At 44.8% G+C, this 24,665-nt stretch overlaps 1 protein-coding gene across 4 annotated transcripts in view; it reads left to right on the top strand.

Annotated features, from left to right (window-relative positions):
• Window positions 1-24,665, top strand: part of FGGY (FGGY carbohydrate kinase domain containing) — a 400,554-nt gene that overhangs the window by 7,030 nt on the left and 368,859 nt on the right. For 3 of the 4 annotated variants that reach the window (XM_080800001.1, XM_080800003.1, XM_080800004.1), the window contains 2 exons: window positions 10,161-10,332; window positions 16,564-16,778. In XM_080800001.1, coding sequence (XP_080656127.1) covers window positions 16,578-16,778 — 201 coding nt within the window. In that variant the 5' untranslated portion in view covers window positions 10,161-10,332; window positions 16,564-16,577. Of the gene's footprint in view, window positions 1-10,160; window positions 10,333-16,563; window positions 16,779-24,665 lie in introns of those variants that run through there. The other variant, XM_080800002.1, reaches the window with a different exon arrangement.

Below are 24,665 nucleotides of genomic sequence, written 5' to 3'. Positions count from 1 at the left end.
CTTTTTCTTCTTTTTATTTTTAACCTGTGTGTTTCTGATGTTTAAAATGGGTTTCTTGTAGGCAGCATATAGTTATACTGGGTAACTAAGTAAGGCTTGATAATCTTTGTGTTTTAATTAGAGGTATTTAGACTATATTTGATATAATTATTCATATGGTTTGTTTTAAATACACCATCTAGCTTTTTTCTTTTCTATTTGTTCCATCTGTTCTTTGTTCTTTTTATTCCCTTTTTCTGCCTTCTTTTGGATTAGTTTTTTTATAATTTCATTTTTTTCCTCCTATGTTGGCTTATTAGGCATAACTTCTTCTTTTGGTATTATTTTAATGGTTGCTTTAGGGTTTATAGTATACATCTTTAATTTATCAGAGTCAACTTTCAAGTGAGATTATACCACTTAACATATAATATAGGAACCCTATAACAGTATGTTTATAATTCTTGCCTCCTAGCCTTTGTGCTACTGTGTTTTATGTAGTACACTTTACTTACACATAAGTTTAAGCCCCACTATATGTGGTTATTATTTTAGTTTTAAGCAGTCAGTTATCTTTTTAAGACATTCAAGTAATTTTTAGAAAGTATATATACCCACATAGTTACCCTTGTGCCCTTCATTCCATTTTATAGATCCAGATTTTCATGTGCTGACATTTTCCTCTCCACTTCTTGTGGGGATTTCTGCTGGCAATGCATTTTTTCATCTTTTCTATGTCTGAATTAGTCTTTATTAAAGCTTTAGTTTTGAAGGTTTTTTTCCACAAGGTAGAAAGTTTTAGATATGAAGTTTTTTCTTTCAGTATTTCAAAGATCTTATTCTACTGTCTCATAGTTTAAATTATTATTTCTGATGAGAAATCTGTTGCCCTTCTCATATGTTTCTTTTTTTTTTTTTTTTTAATTTATTTATTTGACGGACAGAGATCACAAGTAGGCAGAGAGGCAGACAGAGAGAGAGGGGGAAGCAGGCTCCCCGCCGAGCAGAGAGCCCGATGTGGGGCTTGATCCTAGGACCCTAGGATCATGACCTGAGCCGAAGGCAGAGGCTTTAACCCACTGAGCCACCCAGGTGCCCCCATATGTTTGTTTCTTTTGTGCATATTGTTGCCACCCTTCCCCCTAAGCTACTTTTAAGATTTTCTTTATCATTGGTTTTGAACAGTTTGAATCTGATTTTCTTGGGTTAGTTTTCTTCATATTTCTTGTGCTTGGGGTTCATTGATATTCTTGAATCTGTGGGTTTATAGTTTTCATCAAATTTGGAAGATTTGTGGCCATTATATTTTCAAATATTGCTCCTAAAACCTTTGTTCTTTCCTTCAGGGATTCCCATTTCACATATATTATGCCATTTGAAGTTTTTCCACAGCTCACTGATGATGGCTGTTTATTTTTGAAAAATCTTTTTTCTCTTTCTGTCAGTGAATAGTATCTGTTACTGTATTTTGAAGGTCACTAATCCTTTCTTCTGTATTGTCCCATTCTATACAGTTTTCCATCACAGACATCTTAGTTGTCATTTTTAGCATTTCAGCCTGAGTCTTTTTTATCTTCCATGTCTGAATTTTCAAGTTCAATCTCTTCTCTAGCTTTCTGAACATATGAAATACAGGTATCATAGCTGTTTTAATCTGTGTCTACTAATTCTATCAAATATGTCAATTCTAGGTCAGTGCCCATTGCCTTTTCTCATTTTGGTTAGTCTTTTCCTTCATCTTTGGGTGCCTGGTTAATTTTGATTGAATAGCAGACATTATGTATTTTACCTTGTTTGGTGCTAGATATTTTTGTAACTTTATAAATACCCTTGAACTTTATTCTGGGGCATGTGTGAGGTATTAGGAAACCATTGGATTCTTTTGAGTCTTGCTTTAAGCTTTGTTAGGTGGGACCAGGGCTAATCCTTCCTCACTGCTGAGGTACAACCCTTCTATGTACTGTACCCAGTGCCCTGCCAGTGACAAGGTTTTCCACTGTGGCTGGTGTGAATGGTGCTATTCATGGTGCTGTGTGAAGTTGTTCACTCTGGGAGCTTCTGGCTCAGATGGTTTCTTCACATGCATACAGTGGTTGGTACTCTACTGAATACTTGAGGAGCACCCTTTGCAGTTCTCTGGAGTTCTCCCTCTGTGCAACTCTCTCCTTTCTTGTACTCTGCCCCAAGAAATCTAACCTCCTGTTTTCTGCAAACTCCTGGCTCTGTCTCCTCCATTCAGGGAGACTGTAGGGCTTGGCCTGATTTCCGCCTCTGTGCCATAGTCCCAGGCGTTAAGCTTGAGCCAATTCAGGACACTTCATTTTCCCCCACCTTGCTGGGATCGCTGTACTTCATTGCCTAATGTCCAGTGTCCTGAGAACCCTTGTTTCTTATATTTTGTTTCCTTTTGTGTGTGTGTGTGTGTGTGTGTGGGAGGGGGGCTTACACAACCGAAATGTATTTTCTCACAGTTCTGGAGGCTTGTTTCCTTTTTTTTTTAAGTTGTTTTTAGTGGGAGGGTAAATACAATTCCTGTAGTAACTCCATCTTGGCTAGCAGTAGAGGTCTTCAACTTCAACTTCAATTTCTGAAGAAAATTTAAAGAAGGGACTATTTGAGGGTGTGAGGAAGGGATTTTGAAGTATCCAGGCATCAGAAATAATAGGACCACTTACTTCTTAAGGCCCAAAAGGGCACAATCCAGGAAGTAGATCAAAAGGATTGGTATAATTTTCAGTAATGGAACTATTTAGGGAGAATGTGGGCCTCTTGAATCATCCCTAGGGCTAATAACAATAGGATTGTTCTGTCCTTCTATTTAAAGGGGCAAGGTGTTGGGGCACCTGGGTGGCTCAGTGGGTTAAGCCTCTGCTTTTGGCTCAGGTCATGATCTCAGGGTCCTGGGATCAAGCCTTGCATATGGCTCTCTGCTCAGCGGGGAGCCTGCTTCCTCCTCCCTCTCTCTCTGCCTGCTGCTTTGCCTACTTGTGATCTCTCTCTGTCCAATAAATAAATAAATAAAATCTTAAAAAAAAATAAGGGGGCAAGGTGAGGAATGGTTACCAGAATCCCAAAGGAGTAACTATGTGCAGAAAGCTGCCTTTAGAGGATTCATCACCTTCGTTCAAGAGATGCAGGTAGTTCAGTTCATCTCCCAGCAAAGGGCGTCCTGACCTTACTCTCCTTCCTCCTTGAAACTGGTGCTCTCATTGGCCAAACCCAGCTAGAGGACAGAGGATTGGAGTGCCTGGGAATCCCAACTATAGTCCCCAGGACACAGGGTAGGCAGAAAAGGGTTTGAGTAGGTAGTGTAGGGAGGGAGGGAAGCTGAGAATAACTGCACGGGAGTCATGATAACCTCCAGATGCCCAGCTAAGTAGCCTAGTGGTTGGTGGTGCCGCTCACTGAGAGAGAGGAGAGAAGGAATAGTATATTTCGGAGAAGTAGGTTTGACATGCGAGGGAGAAATGATGAAATTTCCTTCCCGAATGAGACATACTTCTCCCAGGAGACTTCTATAACACCCCCCCCCCCGCCCCCAGTCATCTTAAATTATTGAGGAGGTCTGTATCAACATGGAGGAAGCACAAGTTCAAACAGCGGGTACATATACAGTGATGTATGTGTGAGGTGGGTTTAGGGAGACTAGAGAAATGAGGTAGAAATCATACAGGCTCAATGTATTACCAGCCCCTTGGCCATCCAGATTTGGGTCTCTGGTTGCAGACCAGGCTGTCGGCTGAGTAGCTTGCGTTCTACTCAGCTGGCCATGGGATGGAGAGTTTAAAAAAGGACTCCGTTACTGGTGGGTTGTGGGGGATGAAGGCTGAGAGGAAGATGCTCTATAAAATTAAGTGTGGGGGCGCCTGGGTGGCTCAGTGGGTTAAGCCTCTGCCTTCGGCTCAGGTCATGATCCCAAGGTTCTGGGATTGAGCCCCGCATCGGGCTCTCTGCTCAGCAGGGAGCCTGCTTCCCTTCCTCTCTCTCTGCCTGCCTCTCTGCCTACCTGTGATCTCTGTCTGTCAAATAAATAAATAAAATCTTAAAAAAAAATAAAAAAATAAAATTAAGTGTGATTTCAACTGACCAATCTCGGTGTGGTTCACCAAATTCTGGGATTATAGAATTTCTTGCCAACTTTGATGTTCGAATGAGGCTGCTGTTAGAATGTATAGAAGTCTTGTGTGGCCTGGAGGAAGGGGCATAGGATTGAAGTCTTTCTCTGGTTTTTACTGGCTCTGTGACAGCAGCTAAGTAACCCAAGTGCACAGAACCTTAGTTACCCTATTCCTAAGCGTGGACCCCTCTAGGGTTTTGGGAGGAATAGCAAGCCTGTGTCCTAAGTCACTGGTTAAGTTAAGACACAGTTAGGACACAGTTAAGTTAGGACACAGTTAGGACACAGTTAAGTTAGGACACAGTTAAGTTAAGTTAAGACACAGTTAGGACACAGTTAAGTTAGGACACAGTTAAGTCACTGTGTCCTAAGTAACTTAACTAAGTTACATGCCTGGCAGAGTAAGTGCTCCTAAGAAATTTACTGATCCAAGATGAGGCTTGACTCAAAACACATTCAGGAAACATCTGGACTCGTGTGAAGATACATGGTGATAAAACATCGGTTGCACTTATTTTAGGGACCTAGTAGGAGAAGACTCGGGTACTGGACGAGGGCTCCCTCAGAACCCTCCGTCGTAGACAGTTTGTGAAGATATTCGAGCTCCCTTTCCTTTTTCCCCTGAGCAGATTATTCTGATATTAGTGTCAGAGATTGGATATTGGGCTGAATGGGCCACTGATTTGTCCCGGTGTATGTCGCATCTGGGGGGTTTTCCAGACAGATGGAGACCTATGTGCTTACTGTGTGCTGTCAGTCCACTTACCTTAGCTCTGCACAATGTCACATGGGGACACGAGAGTCTGAAGATTCTTCTTGTGAAATGTATCGAGTGTGCTTCATCACTTTTATTTTAGAAAAAGCCAGGGCATGGGGGAGCGGTTATAGGAACCAAAAATCTATAGCATGGAGGAAGAAGACCAACAGGAGGTCACAAGAATCATCTCAAAGCATTTGAAGGGCTTACCTAAGAGGGATTAGGTGGTTTGGATGATCCTGTGGGACAAGAATGAGGCGTGGAGGGTGGGAGCCATGCACAGCAGAGTTCCACTCCAGAGTTCCACTCAGTATTAGGAAGCTCTTCCTTCTTATTATTACGGTAATAGCTGCTTCTTGTGAAAATGGGGGCAGTGGAGAGAGGCATTTGGAGATTGCCCTCCAAGTTTCCATGACCTTTCTTTTCCCTGGGTGTCCCCGTGGGAAGCAGGAGTTTGTGTGTTCTTCCCGAGTCTTGTCTGTTAGGTCTTTATAGGATGCACTGGCTGTCCTGCTGCAGCATGGGTCAGGATCGCTGGAGGGCTTCTGTGGCACTGGCCTTGGAGCTGCACTCCCAGAGTCTTGGCATCCCTACATCTAGGCTGGAGCCTGAGAATGTGCATTTCTAGTGCCTTCCCTGGTGATGCTGATGTCGTTCTGCTGGAAACCACAGTTTGAGAAACACTGATAGTCTTAAAAAAAAAAAAGTACAAATGGGGTCATACTGGCATCTTGAAGAACTTGCTCTTTTATTTAATAACATATCATTAGCGTTTTTCTTTAGCTCCTCCTCACTGGTTTTAATAGCTGCTTATGTGTAGGTTTTAGCAAGTCCCCTATTCATAAACAGTTAATTTGTTTCCAGAGTTTTTATGACTGTGCTCTTGCCTTGACAAAAACATGTTGTAATGTATATTTTTGTTATCTATCTTTTGCCAACCCATAAATTCTTAGAAGTTAACCTATTGGGTAAAAGGATCGATTTTTAAAAATGGACAGATAGTGCCAGATCATTTAGAAAGACTGAACCCATTACTCTATCACTTAAAGTATGTGAAACTGCCTGTTTTCCCACACTCTTGCCCAAACTGGGTAGTATCAGTATTTTCCATTTTTGCCAACTTGTTACATGTAAAATTATATTGTTTTATATTGCATTTCTGCATTATTTGTGGGGCTAAAGGTTCATACATATTCATTGTATTTCTTTTTCTATGAGGTGCTCCTTTGTATTCTTTACATTACAGGAAGAAGGAGCAGTATGAACAAAGGTGCCAAACCTGTATTTGAGAGACTGCTAACAGCTCCTTGGGTTGGAGTATAGGGGGTTGAGATTGGGGGGGAGGTGGTAGGGAGGTAGGAGGATGAGGTTAGGGAGGCAGGCAGGAGCCAGAGCTTTGAGGTCCTTGGGGTTATTTTGGGAAGAAGCAGCATTGCTGTAGTCAGCAGTTTGAGCTTGTCCTGTAGCTCTTGGTAATTTCAACAGGTCCTGTTTGTGAAAGGCGCTGTCCAGTTCCCCAAGTGTAAAGTTTAATCTTCAAATAACTTGTTCTTTATGCCTTTCACCTTGGACCTTAAATCCACTTGGTCATGCTTCATAAATAGGTAAACACAAGAAGAGGCCAAAGACCTCAGCCAGCTTCTGGCTGAGCCTGGTCTCTGAGGAAGGAGTTTTGGAAGATTGTGCAGGGAAGGGATTTTGTTGTTCTAGCTAATACTGCCCTGAGCCTTTCCTGAGTTTGCTGACATCTGACAGCAGTCACTGAGGTTGGTGGGTTCTTCTGTTGTTTTAATTTGAGTGATTTTTCTCGGAAAAGCCATGGATTCCGGCCAGTATGCTAATGATAACGACCTTGCCTTGAAAGTCTGGTTAGTTCTGTAGAAAATCATTTCATAGTTAATTATGTCAGCAAATCAACAGCAGCCTCTTGGAGAAGAAAGTGACAGAGGGAGAGAAACTACACGTATGTTTAAATTATGCAGAACTCAGAGGTCAGGAATTCATGTTCCAAAAAGAAGAGTCCACGTTATAATAAATCACTAAGTGTGTGTATAGTTTTCCCTGTTACGGGCTTAGCTTGGTAATTGGCATATTGGGGTTAAAATATTATAACTTAGCATTTAGAATCAGGATGCCAGTCTTCACTGTCTTTCTTTCTTTCTTTTTTTTTTTTTTTTTTTTTTTTGCCATTTTTCTGCTTCCAGGGCCCTGGGAGTGTGAGACCATCAGATTTATACTCTGGCTTTTAGTGAACTCAGTGTAAAATGGATTTGTAGAAGATAGACGGACTCCGATGAGACCCCTGGTCTGAGGACTCTCTCTATCTTCCTTCTCCCCTCTATATACGCGCCTGGCCAAGGAGGGAGATTGTCCTGGGGGAGGAGCGGGGTGCCTCACACAGAAGAGAGGCTTGCTGATAGTGCTTCTGGAACTCTCCAGAGACTAAGTCCTTAGAGGCTTTTTATTTTACAAGGTATTTGACCATTTTATACATTAAGAATCTTCCCCTCCCCCACAACCCAGTACTTCCCCTGTTACTCTATTAAGATATACTGTGCCTATCAGCAGGTACAAGGAAGTAGCAGGTAGAACATTCTCAGTTAATACCTAATGTTTCTTACAGTGGCATGAATAGTGACATAAGTCGTCTTTATGAATCAGAGCAGGGAGAAGCCATTTCTAATGATTGTGTGTCCAAGAAGTTTTCACAGGATAAACACAGTTGGAAGGGCCTTCTGAGTTTGCCCAGGATAAAGGCAACTTGGTTCATGTGGAAAACCAAGTCATTTCAGGGACAGCAGTAGCAAGAGCCCTGCTCTGGCTTGGACCAACCTGGATTTGAATACAGCCTCCTTCCTCTCCTGGCTTTGTGACCCTCAACTGGAGATTGATCCTTGCAAAATTTCAGCATCCCCATCTGTAACGGGGAGAAACAGCGCATGCATCACTGGCTATTATAAATGTGACATGCCTTCTCCCTTTCTCTGCAAAGAGAGTAGCTTGGTAGGGCATTATAAGGAGATTGGGAGGCATTATTACAAATAAGAAGTTGCTTTATCAGATCACAAGGATTGAAAAGAGGAGCCAGCAGTGTCATACAGAAGAGGATGTGGGAGATGCAAAGTTTCATCTGCTCTTAAGGCACTCTTTGTTGTTGGAGTTTGGGGATGTCTTCTCATGAGTCAGATTTTCCATCCATGATTTCTTTAGGACCTATGCTGTGCATTTGTCCCCAACATGGTTGGATTTGGCATTCGTGTCAGCTGTTGTGTCTTGCCTGTGTGGCTGGTGGAGAGTGGTGGTTTCGGCCCACATGCAGAACTGGCTTTGTTTTCATTTTGTGGCTGCCACATTGTGAGGCAGGCAGGGTGGTTGGATGAGTTCTGACTTCCCTGCCTTTTGGAACCCAACTTTGAATTAAAAGAACAGCCAGACTTTCTGCTGTTAATACTGTACACCTCCTTGAATCACCTGGTGCTTGTATTTGAAAATGGACGTATAGTCAAGATCTTCAGCATGCCGAAAATTCCCGTCTCTGATCTAGTGGTTGGAACAGTGGCGAAGACAGTCAATTGGTACTTCCTTTTCCAGCCATCATCTCTGCATTTTGTGGGGAAAGGTGGTCCTGGAATAGGGTGCTTGGCCCTGGGAGTGTGGCTAGGATTCTGGTGGCAGCATGAAGCCACTTTACTGTCCTACATAGCTCGCTAGGTGCATTCGGTGTAGCTTGAAGTACAAAAAGTAGGAATAATTTGTCATCGCCATTTGATTTTCAAAAATCAGATCCTTACGTTAAGTTGTTGACTCTAAAATCAGAGATGCTGTATTTTTTGCTTCCTAATCCTACTGTCCCAGCACAGAGAAAGCACTTAACATTTGCTGTATTTACTGGAATTGGACATGTTAGATATAGTGAGAACACCCAGGTCTAGACTATGTATACTGCAGGTATCCAGAGGTGATTTGGTGTTGTAAGGGACATAATAATGGCCCTAATAATTGCTGCTATTGACAGGGCATGTGCCGCACATCAGGTTAGTCATGCTAATAACTTTAATTATATAATCTCAATTAATCAAAAACCACTATGACATTGAACTGTAGGAGACAGCATTTCATGTTAAGAGAATAAGTAACCATGAATGACCTGTACTGTTCTTTCCCTTGTGTATTCTTGGTAAAACCAATAGACAACCAGTTATTATTGCCAGATTAGCTCTTTACTTCCCATCCCAAGCTTTCTTACCATCTTACGTACTGTGTGTGCGATTTGTTTAAAGTGCCATTTAGGTTTTTTAATTTAATTTAATTTTTTCAGTGTTTCAAATTCATTGTTTATGCACCACACCCAGTGCTCTTTGCAATACGTGCCCTCCATAATACCCACCACCAAGCTCACCCAACCCACATCCCCCTCCCCTCCAAAACCCTCAGTTTGTTTCTCGGAGTCCATAGTGTCTCATGGTTTGTCTCCCGCTCCGATTTCCCTCCATTCACTTCTCCTTTCCTTCTTTTAATGTCCTCGGTGTTATTCCTTATGCTCCACAAGTAAGTGAAACCATATGATGATTGACTTTTTCTGCTTGACTTATTTCACTCAGCATAATTTCTTCCATTCCCGTCCATGTTGATACAGAAGTTGGGTATTCATCCTTTCTGATAAAGGCGTAATACTCCATTGTATATATGGACCATATCTTCTTTATCCATTTATCCGTTGAAGGGCATCTTGGCTCTTTCCACAGTTTGGCGACTGCTGCCACTGTTGCTATGAACGTTGGGGTAACAGATGGCCCTTATTTTCACTATATCTGTATCTTTGGGGTAAATACCCAGTAGTGCAATTGCAGGGTCATAGGGTAGCTCTATTTTTTTTAAAGATCTTATTTATTTATTTGACAGGTAGAGATCACAAGTAGGCAGAGAAGCCCGTGGAGAGAGGAGGAAGCAAGCTCTCTGCTGAGCAGAGAGCCCGATGCAGGGCTTGATCCCAGAACCCTGGGACCATGACCTGAGCCGAAGGCAGAGGCTTTAACCTACTGAGCCACCCAGGTGCCCCAGGGTAGCTCTATTTTTAATTTTTTGAGGAATCTCCACATTGTTTTCCAAAGTGCCTGCACCAACTTACATTCCCTCCAACAGTGTAAGAGGGTTCCCCTTTCTCCACATCCTCTCCAACACTTGTTGTTTCCTGTTTAAAAAAAAATAATAAAGTGCTGTTTAGTTCTTTCTGTTAGAAGACTGAAGTGGACAGGCGTACTCATTGCTTATCTTTTTCTTTCCAAACTTACCATTGTCTGCTTGCAGTATGACTAACTAAATAGTGTGGGACTCTGGTACCTGAGCTCCCAACAAAGTTCAAAGATCAAAGTTGAAAGAGGATACTGCGTTCCCTCTCAGATCCCTGGGACACTGTTTCTGCTCACACTGTCAACTAATTCGTCCAGGAGGAGTGACTTTTTAAGAAATAAGATTGAAGGTAAGCTCACCCACTCTGGAGGATTGTAGTCTTAGGAAACAATATTATTACTATTAAGTTATGTAGGGGAAAAGGAGGAAGGAAAGATAAGAGAACAACCCCCAGGTGGTGGGTTTTTGGGTTTTCAGCACAGTATTTGTAGCGTTGACCCCCTTCTTAGAATTGCTGAAGTAGTTTTGCAGAGAACGGCCTCCCAAGTCCATGTCCCTCTTCCTTTGTCCTGCTGCATTTGAGCAACTTGCACGTTTGTTGAAGAATCAGCCGTGAAGTCTGTGGTTTCCTGCGGCATATTACTAATAATATTTATACAAGCTATTTTTTAATGAACCGTGGCAATATTTATCATAGGAACAATATTTTGATCATGAGTAGGGGCTAAAAATGAGTCCCGTCTGATGTGGGAAACAAAGGCAGAAGAAAAATGTTACATTTCCTCACTATCTACAGCCCACTGGCAAGTCCTTGAAACAGGCAGAGTGACATTCCTCCAGGAAGCAGCTGCCTCTATGTTAATACTTTGCTAAGGGCATAGCCCAGTCCTTAGGATCCTGTGAGTCTACTTTAACATATAAAAATGCCTTTGGAAACTTCCTTTATCTCTCCCCGCCAAGATACATGTTGGCAATCATCCTCTAAGCATGTGACCCCCCCATATGCATCTAAAGGGTCTCATGACTGAGGGTTTACTAAACAATAATAAATGACCTTTCCCAACAATAGCTAGGCCAGATCGGGATCCTGGAAACCTTGTTTCCAAAACACCTGGGAGGCTTGTGCTACCCTTAACCCCCTCCCAGCTTGAAAGTATATAATGGGCCACTCCTCTTGACCCCAGGGCAGGGTCCTGTCCCACGTTGCTTTGATAAAACCACTTTTTGCACCAAAGATGTCTCAAGAATTCTTTCTTGGCTGTTGGCTTCCAACTCTAATGTGTTTTCTACCTCACCATCCACACTGGGGACTTGGACGGGAGCCTGTTTCTGCCCTTTGAAGGATCTTGCAGACTGAGAAGTTAGGTAGCCCACGACTCCTGTCCAGCACAGCTTGAATTTTTCTCTGTTATAGTCTTTCTCGTGGTCCCCACAGTCCACGTCCTCATTTCTGTCTGCCCGTCACCATCCCTGTAGCCCTGACAGTAATTTGTCTTTTTAGAGTATTCATTTTCGCCCAGAAAGAATGAGGTAGAACCAGAGTTCTGACCCTCACTGTTCACAAATTGGGCTTTACAGCCTTTCCAACTTAGCCTCAAATCCCAGCTCCTCAGGTTTTGTACTGTGTGACCTTAAACAGCTTTATTGCTGAGAACCTCAGTCTCTCTCTTTTTTTTTTTTCCCCCAGAAAGAGAGATCACAAGTAGGCAGAGAGGCAGGCAGAGAGAGAGAGAGAGGGGGAAGCAGGCTCCCTGCTGAGCAGAGAGCCCAATGTGGGGCTCGATCCCAGGACCCTGAGATCATGACCTGAGCCGAAGGCAGAGGCTTAACCCACTGAGCCACCCAGGCGCCCGAACCTTGGTCTCTTTACCTGGAAATTGGGCTCATACTGCCTACCTCACAGGGAGTGATGGAATCACAAAATCATGTGGGTGATTTGCAGAGTAGAGCTTAATAGTTGCTAGTTGTTGCTACATTTGTTGTTGATAACTGTTATTGAAGAAGTTAACAATTCTGTTTTCAGTTTTAGGTGGGTGTTGCGGAGGGAGCCCTACACTTGCCATAGAGGCCGGGGTTCAAATCTTGGGGCTGCCATTAGCTGTTTGTGGGCCTTGGGTGAATTTCCCCATCCCCCTGAATTATAAAGTGGTGATAGGTTTACCAACTTGGTTGAGTTTCATTTGGAAGAGATTAAGGCATATGTGCAAATGCCAGACACACAGACGGATCATACGTTATTTTTTTTTTTTCTTAGCAAATTAGAAAATGGAATGTTTTCCATTTTGCAGTTGTTTTATTTGTTGAGAAGGGGAACTGGATATAGTTTGGAGTCCAGGACACAGCAGAGTACTTGTGACCGAGGAACAAAGGGCACAGAAGGGAAGACAAGGGATCTGAGTTGCAGAAAATTCTCTGGCAGGGTTTTTAAAACTCTCAGGGTCAAGTTTCAGGGAAGCTGCCCAAGGGCTTGAACTTGCTTGCTTCCCTGCTTTCAGGGTCCAGGTGTGGAAATAATCACAAAGAGATCACTTAAAACTATAGTAATGGGAAACATGGTGAACCTGAAATATTTAATTAGGATCTATTTCTTAGAAAAACATGAACTTGGAGGTGTGTGTGAACAATGCTGGGAGGTATGGTGCCCTGGTCCCTGTGGATTTGACCGCCTCTGACCAATGCCTTGGTAATGTGGTCTAGAAATTGGGGGGGGGGGGGAGGGCTTGTCAGCGAGAGGCAGCCTAGCATCGGGGAAGGGTCAGGCTCCAGAGGTGGGCGGCTTGAGTTCAGAGGTAGGCAATCTTAGACAGAGGAGGGAGGGTTTGACAAATACGTGTTCAATAAATGGAGGAGAATCAGGCTGTATAGCACCCTGGGAATGGTTGGGGACATTGGAGCTGGAGGGAGTGGGATGGCTGTCGACTCCATTCCTTACTAGTTATATGACGTACAGGAGCAAGCTGCTTTACCTCTCTGGGACTCAATTTTCCTTATCCGTAAAATGGGATGGTATTTTCCTGAATTGTCTTTAGGATTTGAAATCAGGATTAAAAGTGGTATGGCAATATAAGCAAGCTATGGAACAGAGCATTGGAATTACAGTAAACATAGTACCTTTTATTATACCCTAAGGATAGGTTTTAAAGGTATCCACGGAGTCACAAAGACTCATCGAGTTCCTGCTGTGTGCCAGGCACCAGGTTGGCACAGGGGCCAGCTGTGATCCCAGCAACAATGGGGTTAGTTGTTTACCAGTAAAGCTCCACCCTTCATAAAAGGCAGGGGCTCTCCTGAAAGGTGTGCTGTTTCCTGTTTAGTGAAGACCTGGGTCCAAAACTCAGAATTGGGTAAGCGCTGGGTGAACTGCAGAGTAGAAATCTGCCTCTGGATTTTGCTGGAAATAAATCGATGTCTGGATGGTGGGTGATAAGATGTTGTGCTCCCTGCTGAGGAAGATAGAGAAGCAAGGAGCCCAGACTTGAGGAGCTGGGCCCGTCCCTTGGGGGAATCTGTCATGTCACGGGGGCTAGCAGGAGTGGGGAGAAACCTGGGTGATGGCTGGGCAGTCTGTATGCATTCTTCATTTCCTATTTATTTCCTTGTTTCTCTTAGAGTAGTCTCGGAGGGCTCTAGCCAGGGGCAGAAGGTTGTTGGTGTGCTAGGATCAGTGTTAGGAACAGCATCCCTGGCCCTTCACACCTGAGACCGTGAGATGTGAAAAGAGGGAATTCCAAGTGAAGAAGATGTGAGTGTGGCAGCTGCCTTGGTCAGTCTTCCTCCTATTTGCAGATAAAGAATGTTGAGGAAGCTCTGAGCCAGTGTACCATCCTATTTTGTCCTTTAAGGGATCCTTAGCTCTTAGCAGGGGTGCCTGGTCCCTGGCATCCTCTGCATTTCTTTGAAGATCCATCATGGGGTTGCAAGATGCATTATTTCATATACCACTAAGAAAGAAAGACAATGTTACCAATTAATTGTAAGATGCCATTGATTGTGGGAGTCACTGATTTCAGAGAAGCAAAATGTGGAAAAAAAAAAAAGTATCCTAGAATGAATAAAATGTGGTTGTAGGCATCCAGTAAATATTTGTTAATTGAATGACTGAAGCATACAGAGATTAGAATCAAAGGCAAACACTAGTGCCCATAAGTATACAATTAAGAATTCAAATGATTAAAGCAGGAACCTTTTCATCCTTGTTTTCTATTGATTTCACCGAGCTAGTTGTTCATTCAGTATACATTTATTGAGAATTGATTCTATCCCAGACACTGCTAGGAGCTAGGGATACAGAAATCACTGAATTCCTTTGTTTTTCAGGTTCAGGCCAGTAAGGGAGTCAGACTTGGAACCAAAAATAAATCACATTTCAGAATGGTTAGGATTTAAAAGAAAGTAGGGATGCGGTACTCTCCTGGCACCAAGGGTTGGAGAAAGACAAGGAAGTCTTTCCTGAAGGGGAGACGGTTGAGTTGGAACTGAAAATGTAAGTCCGTGATCACCAGGCACACAAGAGAGGAAGGGGTTGGGAAGGGAAGGACAAGTCCAAAGCACCTGGGAACCTGCGACGAATCCCAGGAGGTTTGGAGGAGCTCCAGGACATCTGACGTTTCGTGTGAGAATGGGCAGATTTGTGTTCAAGGACCACCGCAGAGGGAAGCTCCTGGTGGGCCTGGGATGCCATGCCCCGGGCATCCGGCTGTGCTGCAGCCATCCTGAGTCCTGAGCAAGGACCCAGCAGAGGGACCAGAGGGATCGGTCTGGGGAGGCAGGGAGGCGGGGAGGGCAGGGCCGGGCCCATCCTTGTTTCACAGGGAGCCCCTCGACTTTCTCTCTGAGTCATGGCTTGAAGAAAATGAAGGAATGCGTAGCTTGACAACTGGGGCTTCGGGTCCCTCCGGAAACCTTGTAAGGGAGGGAGTCAGGATGATGGGAAAGCGCAGAGGCTGGAGCGCAGGAGCTGTTCCTGAAGCCCAGCTGAAGGTAGCACACCGTTTCCCTCTCCACCTGCCAGGGAGCCTGTGAGCTGGGGGCAAACACCTTTGCGGAATCATTGTGATTAAGTCAGTAGCAATCACTGTTAATGAAGCCGATTCTGACCGGAATAAATATCCAGGAAGCAGGGGCACCTGGGTGGCTCAGTGGGTTAAAGCCTCTGCCTTCGGCTCAGGTCACGGTCTCAGGGTCCTGGGATCGAGCCCCACGTCGGGCTCTCTGCTCAGCAGGGAGCCTGCTTCCCCCTCTCTCTCTGCCTGCCTCTCTGCCTACTTGTGATCTCTCTCTCTCTGTCAAATAAATAAATAAAATCTTTAAAAAAAAAAAAATATCCAGGAAGCAGTAACTGAACATCTGCGGGCTGGCCTCATTTTAGAACCCCCAAGTGTGACTTTGCCAGGGAAACATTACCTTTTTGAAATGGAAGGGCTCAGACTGCTTTCTGGTTGGAAATGAGACTCCGGGTGCTACGGCTGCCCGGAGCTCACCTGGGGAGTTGTAGCCTGTTCACCCGAGTGCTTGTCTTGGGGGTTTGTTCTTACTCAGTGGAGGGCTGATCTGGGAATGAAAGCCCCTGTGAGATTCCTGTGTCACGCGGGCTAACCTGACCAGAGGGACTTGGAGCCGCAATGAAGGCCAAGGAATTCCTGAGTGTTCTCTGGTCCGATTTCCGTGTAACTCACAAGGGGTCTGTAAAGAAAACAGATTGTCTAACAAATTCCTGATCCTGTCTCCCACGAGGCTCCTTCCCCATTCCCAGTCACTTCATGACTGGGCTGCAGTATATTTGCCTCTTCTCCAAAACGACCCTGCAAGCTGTTAAGAGTGAACGGGAAGGGCCTGGGACTTGGCAGTGCGCGGAGGGGAGACCACAGGTTCCGGCTGCTCCTTGGTGATGCCGCCACCTCTCTTCGCTTCTCTGAGACCTGTTTCCCCATCAGTACAATGTGCATCATGTACATTTACTCTTCTCATGTGTGGACCTTGCTGTAAGGGAGTATCATGTGCCTCTTGGACTTTCCCCCGATGACCTGTGAATTAGAGATTTAAGTGTACTCTCCTTCCAGGGTCCCAGTGAGGGATAGAGGGGGTGCATGGAGTTTTCACCATGTTGGGCATGTGACAGGTACTTAGTAGACCATTTTTGGAGTGAGCTGTTGACAGGGTAGATGAGGTTCCTTTGTAGTACTGTGGCTACTTTCCTCCTCGTGAGTCAAATTCAGTGAGAATAAATGCATGTCTGTTACCTCTGGTTTGGCTGGATTCCACAGCCCCATATTTTCCTGTATAGCACTTTTTACCCAATATCATGACTTTGCTTAATTATGCAACTCACAACTGCTGAACATCTGACTTCCTTCCAAGAATGGAAACTCCATGTCTGAGGCCTTGCCTGTCTTGTTTACCCACCACCTACCTCCGTGTGCCTGTTGGCATACTGTGAGCACTCAGCACTTTTGTTGGGTGGAGTAAGTAAATGGCCACCAGTGGTCAGCTGTGCCCCTTTCATTTCCACTTGAAGGTGTTTTGTGCCTGATTGTGCAGACCCACTGGGTCTTCATGTGGTGTTTGTTCTTGATCACTGCAGGTGGACGGACCATAATGCTTGGCAGAGATCAGAAACCAGGGAGCTACTACGTGGGTGTGGACGTTGGAACAGGAAGTGTGCGTGCGGCTCTGGTAGACCAGAGGGGCATCCTTCTGGCTTTTGCAGACCAGCCGATCACCCAATGGGAGCCTCAGTTCAACCACCATGAGCAGTCCTCCGAGGACATCTGGGCTGCATGCTGTGTTGTCACAAAGGTATGGTCACAGCTGTGCCGTTCTATCCTTGGTTATGCTCCCCTGCTCCCACCTACTGAGCATGTCTGTTGTGCACACCTGGTACCAGGGACAGTGTTGGGATGCTTTAGATGCAGGCCTTGACTTTCAGGTGCTCACAGTCCAGTGGCAGAGACCAGCAGACGGCTAAACTGTGACTCAGTACGTGCAGGGGCCTCAGTGGCTATGGCTGGAGCTGAGGGAAGGGTAATCCAGAGGAGCTCAGGGAGACAGGACCCGGGGTGTGGAACATGCAGAGGTTCTGTTCACGTGTAACCAAATGTGGAAGAGGTCACTGATAATCATAGCTAATATCCATGCCTTATGCATGTACAGTGCTATGTAAACTTTGTTAGCATGCATGGTGTATGTAAATCCTCGCCAACGACCGTAGGAAAGTAGCCCTATTACAACCCCTTTTGAATTGAGGAGGAAGCAGGTGCAGAAAGGTTAGGTGACTTACCCAAGTTCATGCAGCTGGAAGGCAGGTGGGAGTGACTCCAACGCTGCACTGTGAATTGCTGGACAGTCCTACCTTCCAGGTGGACGGTGGGAGGAGCCTCATTTCATTCAGAGGCAACAGGATGTGCAAAGGCCTGAGTGGCAGGTACACGTGGTGTGTTTTGAGAAAGCAAGGACATCGAGTTGTGCCAGACACACGCTGTTGTGGAGTGGCCTTGGATTGTAGTCTGCCCGCTGGCTTGGGGAAGGAAGTGACGTTCCCTTGTCACATTTGACTGGTTTTAGAACCTGGTGATCAGGAAGGACAGAGATACTTTTGTCTTTTGTTTCTTTCAGAGGGAAAAATAAAGTCCTGGTTTCTCTTTTCTCCCTGTTCCTAGTTTTGTTCCTTAAATATTCATGAAGAGCTTGGTAATTTGCAGATGGACAATTCACCATTCTGTCTGTATCGATCAGTCTGTTTAAACTTTAATGAGCTCTGGGCTGCTGTTAGTGCCCCCAGAGAAGAAGGCAGAGAGATGAGGTGGGGGTGGGCAGAGCCGGAGACTTCTATAGGAATAAAAGTGGGGGCACATGTCTTCTGCCTGTTTAATCTTCCACCTCCCTCCCTGTTCTCCACCCCTGCCTTGGTGAGAATCTTCTATTCTTTGCCCTTGGGTCTCCTTTGTTCTTCTAACGTATAGCCTTTCTTGCCATTAAGGAAATTGTCAAGAAGAAAATATAATCCCCTGATGAAAAGCTACTTTAAAAAAGGTCTGCTCTAAGTACAGCTTGGTTTAATGGTAGATTTTTAATCATCTCCCGGCGGCGGCCAGCTCGTCATCTGTGTGAACCCCGTGAGCCCCAGGAGTGCTGTGGGCTTTTGTCCTAAGTGAGGCTATCTCATCAAGGCTCCTGGGGTAAAGCTGCTGGGTCTTAGGTTGTCCCCTCACATGGAGTATGGTTGCGTGGCCATGTGCCAGAAGGCATAGCATGGGTGTGACCCAACTACTTGCAGCTCATTGCTGGTGTGAGACGTAGAGAAGGAAGCATTTTTATACCAAGGAGGTAGCTCACCGTAGAGGGTAGATTCTGGAGTCCGACTGCCTGCTTTGACAGCCCATTGCCAGCATTGATGAGCTCATCATCCTGGACAAATTACTTCAGGTTTCTGAGTTTCCTTATCTGTAAAATGGGAATGATAATTGTAGCTTATCTCCAAAGAATGATTGTGAGGACTAAGTGAGTAAATGCACACCCAGTACCCTAACAGTGCCTAGAAATGAGGAAGCATTGCCTCTTCCTTTGATGATGAGGAAGGTTAACAGTCACAGAAATGGGTAGCTTGCGGAGGAGAATGAACTTGGAAGATAAAACCCTGAAATGTCAGAGTTGATTAGGGAGGCGCTTTTTGGAACCCTTCGCTCCCTCCCTGTCTGGTTAGGGTTCTCTGTGTGGGAGGCTTTGACAAGCACTGGCATAGGGCAGAGAGCAACGCAGTATCCATCCCGTTCTGTGTCTTCTTTTTCAAAGACTTAAGGAAGAGCCTGAGAGTGGCGGTAGTACTTTCCTTTCCCTGAGTGGTTCCCACCGCCCGAGATGGTTTTCCTCGTAGTCCAGTTAATCATAACATCAGCAACAAAAATAATAAGATGGTGGCGACGGTGACATTCTTGGGCACTCATTATGTTCCAGATACCATGCTGAATACTTGCTACCATCTCTTCCTTTTGTCCACATGACAGCCTCTTGAGAGAGTTTGTATTATTCTGCCTGTTCTGGAACTGGAAGAAGTGAGCTTTGAAGGGTTAAGTAACTGACCCGAGGTCACACGATTAATATGAGCAAGGGGTGGCCTGCTGCTGCCCCCCTCATGCTCTACCCTTTGCCCCTCTCTCCAGCCCCATTTCATTCCCCATGCCCCCTGCTTGGAAATCATATTGAGCTCCGTGAAGTTTTCAGAATTCGCTGCTGTGTAGGGGACCCTGAGCTCACCGTCATCGTTGTACTAACCGTACTGCATTGCAGGTGCCTTTCCCTGACCGTCTGCTCCTGTGGAAACTGTGTGCCCCCTGAGCAGGGGTCAGGCCTTATCTATATCTGTAGTTCCCTAGAGTTCCTTGTCTCTGGTATGCCCGCTTCATGTTTATTGAGTACATGAATGGAGGAGATGTCTGTTATTTTCATTATCTGGAATGTTCTCTTACCTTCTTCACTCAGCTGCCCACCTCGTGTGCCGGTACTGGTAATCTTCAGCATTACTTGCTCCTGGGAGCCTTCTTTGATGACCTCTGACCCCTGCCCTCTCTTGCCAACCTGAGAGGAAAGAGAGGGTGAGAAAGTCCTCTCTGCTGCCCCAGAGCCCACTGTCTTCACCCTATCCTCACCATAGAGCATTTGATCTGGTCCTTATTGGATTGCACTGTAATTGGTGACTTGCTTGGTTTCCTCAAAACCATGAGCTGAACTCTTGAAGAGAATCACCCCTTTGTTCCCAGCATCTAACATATTCCCTGGCACAGTGTTGCTGCTCAATCAGTGGTCACTGCATTAATGTTACTTGGAGCTAAAAACAAACAAGCGAAATGGTGGTATCCCTCATCTTGCTTAAGTATCATAGTAACTGTATGAGATAGACTGCCATTCTTTCTGCTTGACACAGGAGAATATCGAGGCTCTGAAACTAACAGGTGTTAGAGACAGGACAAGACTCCCAGCAAGATGGCTTCAAATCCTATTTTCTGTTTGACTACTCCCACTGCCCCCCAAATTGGAGGGTCTTTATTGGGTTGATATTCGCATATTTAAAAAGTGCAGTGGGGGGACGCCTGGGTGGCTCAGTTGGTTGGGCCGCTGCCTTCGGCTGGGGTCATGATTCCGGGGTCCTGGGATCGAGCCCTGCATCGGGTTCCTTGCTCGGCAGGGAGCCTGCTTCTCTCGCTGTCTCTGCCTGCCTCTCTGCCTGCTTGTGTGTTCTCTCTCGCTCTCTCTCTGGCAAAAAAAAAAAAAAATAAGTGCAGTGGGAACGCATAAGCCTTAGAGATATGTACTGTCCCTGATTTTAAGGACCTCTGTCTCTTTTTGGACCCACAATCTTAAATCATCCCAAGAAGATGAAAATGTTCAAGTTGGTGTCTAGTCAGTACCAGCTTCCATTAGCAAAAAGGAAAAAGATAAGCGGGAGATGTCTTTCAGCCAAGAGGCATTTGTCAAGTATCCTCTAGTTCTCACTTTATTCTCTGAGCACTACTATGTGCTGTGGTTTTTGCTAAATCCCAGAGTATGTACAGAAGAGGTATATAACAAATTCTGTGCCCCTAAGGATGAAATAGTCCAGTTGCATGGAAAAACCCAGCACCTATGAGGCCAGTGAAGTACTGTTTTGTTCTAAGTTGTACTAGCTATGTGAGTAATGGTTGGAGGGAGGAGGAGCAGAGAGGGAGTAACCCATGTGGGATTGAGCAATAGCATTAACCCCTTACAGTCATAGAACCTGTGTAGTTTACAAAGCATATTCATAGCCATTTGATTGTCATGCAAGGTAGGTGGGGCAGGGTGGTAGTTCCCATTTTACAGCTGAAGAGAGAAATGGAGACCCAGAGAGTTAGGTGTCTTTCCCTAAGCCACTTAGGAAGTCAGTGATAAGCCTCAACTCAGGCCTTATCTTTGCCTTCTTTCCATGTCCAGAGCCACATACCTTTGTCACTTGTCTGGATTTATGCAAGAACCTAACTGATGTCACGTATGCACTTTGACTTTGCAGTCTCTTCTCCTTCTTGGAGCCGGAATGATTTTTTTTTTTTTTTTTTAATGTAACCTGATCATGTCACTCTTTTGCTCACCATCCTTCCATAGCATCACACTGCTATTTGGATACAAGTCAGAATCCTTAACTTGGTTTTCATGCCCTGCCTGGCTTGGGCTTCCCCTACTTTCCTGGCTCATCTCAGGATGCTTCTCTCTGCTGCCTGTGTTGCCGCCACACTGTCCTTCTGTCCTGTCCCCAAACATGCAGGCAATGCTCACTCTAGCCTCAGGACCTTTGTATACATTCTTTCTCCTTCCTACAGACTCTTCCCACCTTCCGCCAACGTATCTAACTCCTCCTCATCCATGGATTCACACCATCTAATACAGTAGTCACTAGGCACATGTGGCTATTTAAATATAAGTTAATTGAAACAAAAAAAACAGTTTAAAGTCTGGTTCCTCGGATGCACCGGCCACACATTTCAGATTTTTTTTTTTTTAAAGATTTTATTTATTTATTTGACAAGTAGGCAGAGAGGCAGGCAGAGAGAGAGGAGGAAGCAGGCTCCCCTGCCGAGCAGAGAGCCCGATTCGGGGCTTGATCCCAGGACCCTGGGATCGTGACCTGAGCTGAAGGCAGAGGCTTTAACCCACTGAGCCACCCAGGCGCCCCTTCATTTCAGATGTTTGGGAGCCAGGCCCTGCTGGTGGCAACAGGTAAAGAACAGAATATTTCCATCACTGCAGGAAGTTCACTGGACGGCGCTGCACTGAATCTTAGCTCAGAAGTCCAGTTCTTCAAGGAAGAAGTCTTTTCTCGCCCAATATCACCTCCAAACTAAGTTCTATTTTACTAACTGAATGTTGTCACAGTATCTTATACTTTTCCTTTATAGAACGTCACATGATTTGTGAAGCATCCATTTTTTGATAAATAAAATAATAGTCATTTTATAATCAAATAATAAATCTGATTTTTTTTTTTGAGTTGATCTGTCTTATCTCCTAGATCTGATGTTTTGTGGGGTCAGAACTACAGTTTGCTCACCCAGGTCCTAACATCTAGTAGATTCAAGTATCAAAAGAATGAATGAGTAAAGAAATCGGGACCTCTCTACTCCCAGTCAATGGCGAAGGCTTGAGAAAGGGTGTATAGCTAACATGTACTCTGGAGAACTCTAAGAGATGACATTCAGAGCTGGAGGAATGGCATGGACAGAAGTGCTGACAAGGGGTTGTGAAGCAGCCAGCCCAGGTTGGGGCAGATGGGTTCTAGTTGGAGGAGGAGGGGAGACTGCATTGCATAAGCGGGCAAACCTGGGACAGCCAGTTTAGAGGCCAGTAGGGTATCTTCTAGAATCATCCTGAGTTTCACATTGACCAGCAGCTGATTCCGGATGACTTACAAGGAACAGAAACTAAATTCAAGGATGCCAGTTAGGAGGCATTTTTCTTCTAATGAAGTTCTGGAGGCTGAGATTCCTTTGAACTATCAGCTATGGGAGACTAGGACTACATCTGTCTTGTTCAGCATATGTACTCCATACAGGTGCTTAATAATTTCTTTTTTCTTTTTATAGATTTATTTATTTATTTGAGGGAGAGAGAGAATGTGTGGGGGGGGGAGAGGGAGAGGGAGAGAATCTTAAGCAGACTCCCTGCTTAGCACGGAGCCTGGTGTGGGGCTTGATTTCACGACCCTGACATCATGACATGAGCCAAAATCAAGAGTTGGACACAACCTACTGAGCTAACCGGGCAGTTCAGTAACTTCTCTTTAATGATGAATGGCTGAATGAAAATGTTGGCAGAGGAATAAATAAGAATGGCAAGACTGACTTTGGAAGGAAGATGTAATAGGACTTGGTGAAAGTGGAGAGGAAGGAGATGAAGGTAGTTTCAGAATTTCCCTTCTTAGAAGAATGTTGGTGCCCCTGACGTAAATGGAAATTTTGGCTGTCCATTTCCCTGTTTGTCTTTAAGGGACAGCACCACACCTAAGCTAAGATGCTGTGTAGGCCATGGTCCAAGATTGTATTTATGTGTTGTATTAGTCACTAGAGTTAGTTTTGCTAAATAGAGTGTCTCTGGGGGTCTTGCAGATTACATACTCCCCATACAAGCTGTATTAGCCCATTTGCTGTTCCCACATCAGGGTCTTTGCACTGGCTGTTCTGCCTGCAACAATTTCCCACCAAATTTCCATAAGGTCAGCTCCTCAGGTCCTTCATGTGTTAACTCCAGTCTCACTTCTCAGCAACTACCTCCCTCTTTTCTGGCACTCCTCATCCCCTTATCATTTTCTAGTACACTCTATGTTTTATTTATATTAGGTGTTGTCTATTCCTAATAAAATGTAGTCTCCAAAGGAGCAAGGATTTTTTTTTTTTAATATTCTCTTTTTTGTTTCCTAAATACCCAGAAGAGTGCTCAGCTTGACCCTAGAAGAGGTTTGATTATATTTGCTGACTGATTGAACGTGTGAGTAATTGAATCGTGCAGGCAACAGGGAGTGATGAGCCTGAGGGAATCAGGGATTTCATAACCCCACACACCCTCAAGGCTGACAAAGGCATTCAGATCAAGATTGAAAAGAATACAGTACCAGCCACAAAACTCAGTTGCAAGTTGGACTCTGTGAGGCACTAGGCTTTGACCCTTGGCTCCAAATAGAGTTAAAGAAAAAGCCAGGTATGCCTCTGACCCTCCAGTTCTCAGTTTGGAGGGTTTCAAAGGAATACTGTCTCCCCACCCAATATGGCAGAGCCCGCTGATTTAAAACACATGTAGGATTGAACTGGTTCCCACTGTTAGAACAAAGCGATGCACAATCCCTTCCCCAAATATTTGTTTGCTGCCCCATAGCTACGAGTTGACAGATGTTAGACATGGACCAGGTTACCAAATGAAGTTGCAGAAATCTTCTCTGGAAATTCTTTAGAAGAGCAATGTGCTTTCTCTCTAGCTGTGGAAAATCCCTCGATGCCAAGACATTGGGGTGGTTTTACTAGACTGCTTTCTTCTTCCATTAATAAGAGCATTAAAGGAATCCTCAGGTCAGCAGGTCAAGTGCCAGGTACCTTCTGGGTAGTGTGACCTTGACAGCCATCTTTCTGGGATGGTTTCGATGGGGATGGGGTTGGGGTTGGGGAGTAGGTTGGTCCTACTCCTGGGTCAGCATGATCATAACATTTTCAGGTAAGGCTGGGGGTGTGGCCATCTAACCAAATCAGATTTAAATGCATGTCACAGCTAGTCTTCTAGTTCTTTGTGATCAATTTCTATTATAGAGATGGAGAGGTTGGGCCTTTGTGAGTGAAAGGCCACAAGTAGAATATGGAACTCTAGATCTTCAGAAGGGTTCATAAAATAGATCGAAGAGAGTATTTTCTTTGCAGCTACTGGGAGGTTAGTTGCACCATAATCCTTGAGAAGGTTTGAGTTTATTCAGTCTTCTTGATCACTGTTCCCTTTGCCTGTCACCTGTACGTGTGCTTACGCAACACGGAGTGTGCTATGCTTCGTGCATATGAAAGATTTCATGAATGTGTAAGTGTAGATCAGTAGGTGTCGTAAAGGTATTTAGGGCATTTATCTCACGCTGTGGGGCAAAGATATTGCCAGCAGTCACAGACAGCTCACTAGCAGATGCTCCTCCTGGAATCCTAAATTACAAGT

This window comes from Martes martes, assembly GCF_963455335.1.
Source record: "Martes martes genome assembly, chromosome: 4".
NCBI lineage: Eukaryota > Metazoa > Chordata > Mammalia > Carnivora > Mustelidae > Martes > Martes martes.
Note: the sequence above shows the minus strand (reverse complement) of the source record. Positions and strands in the feature narration are given on the sequence as shown.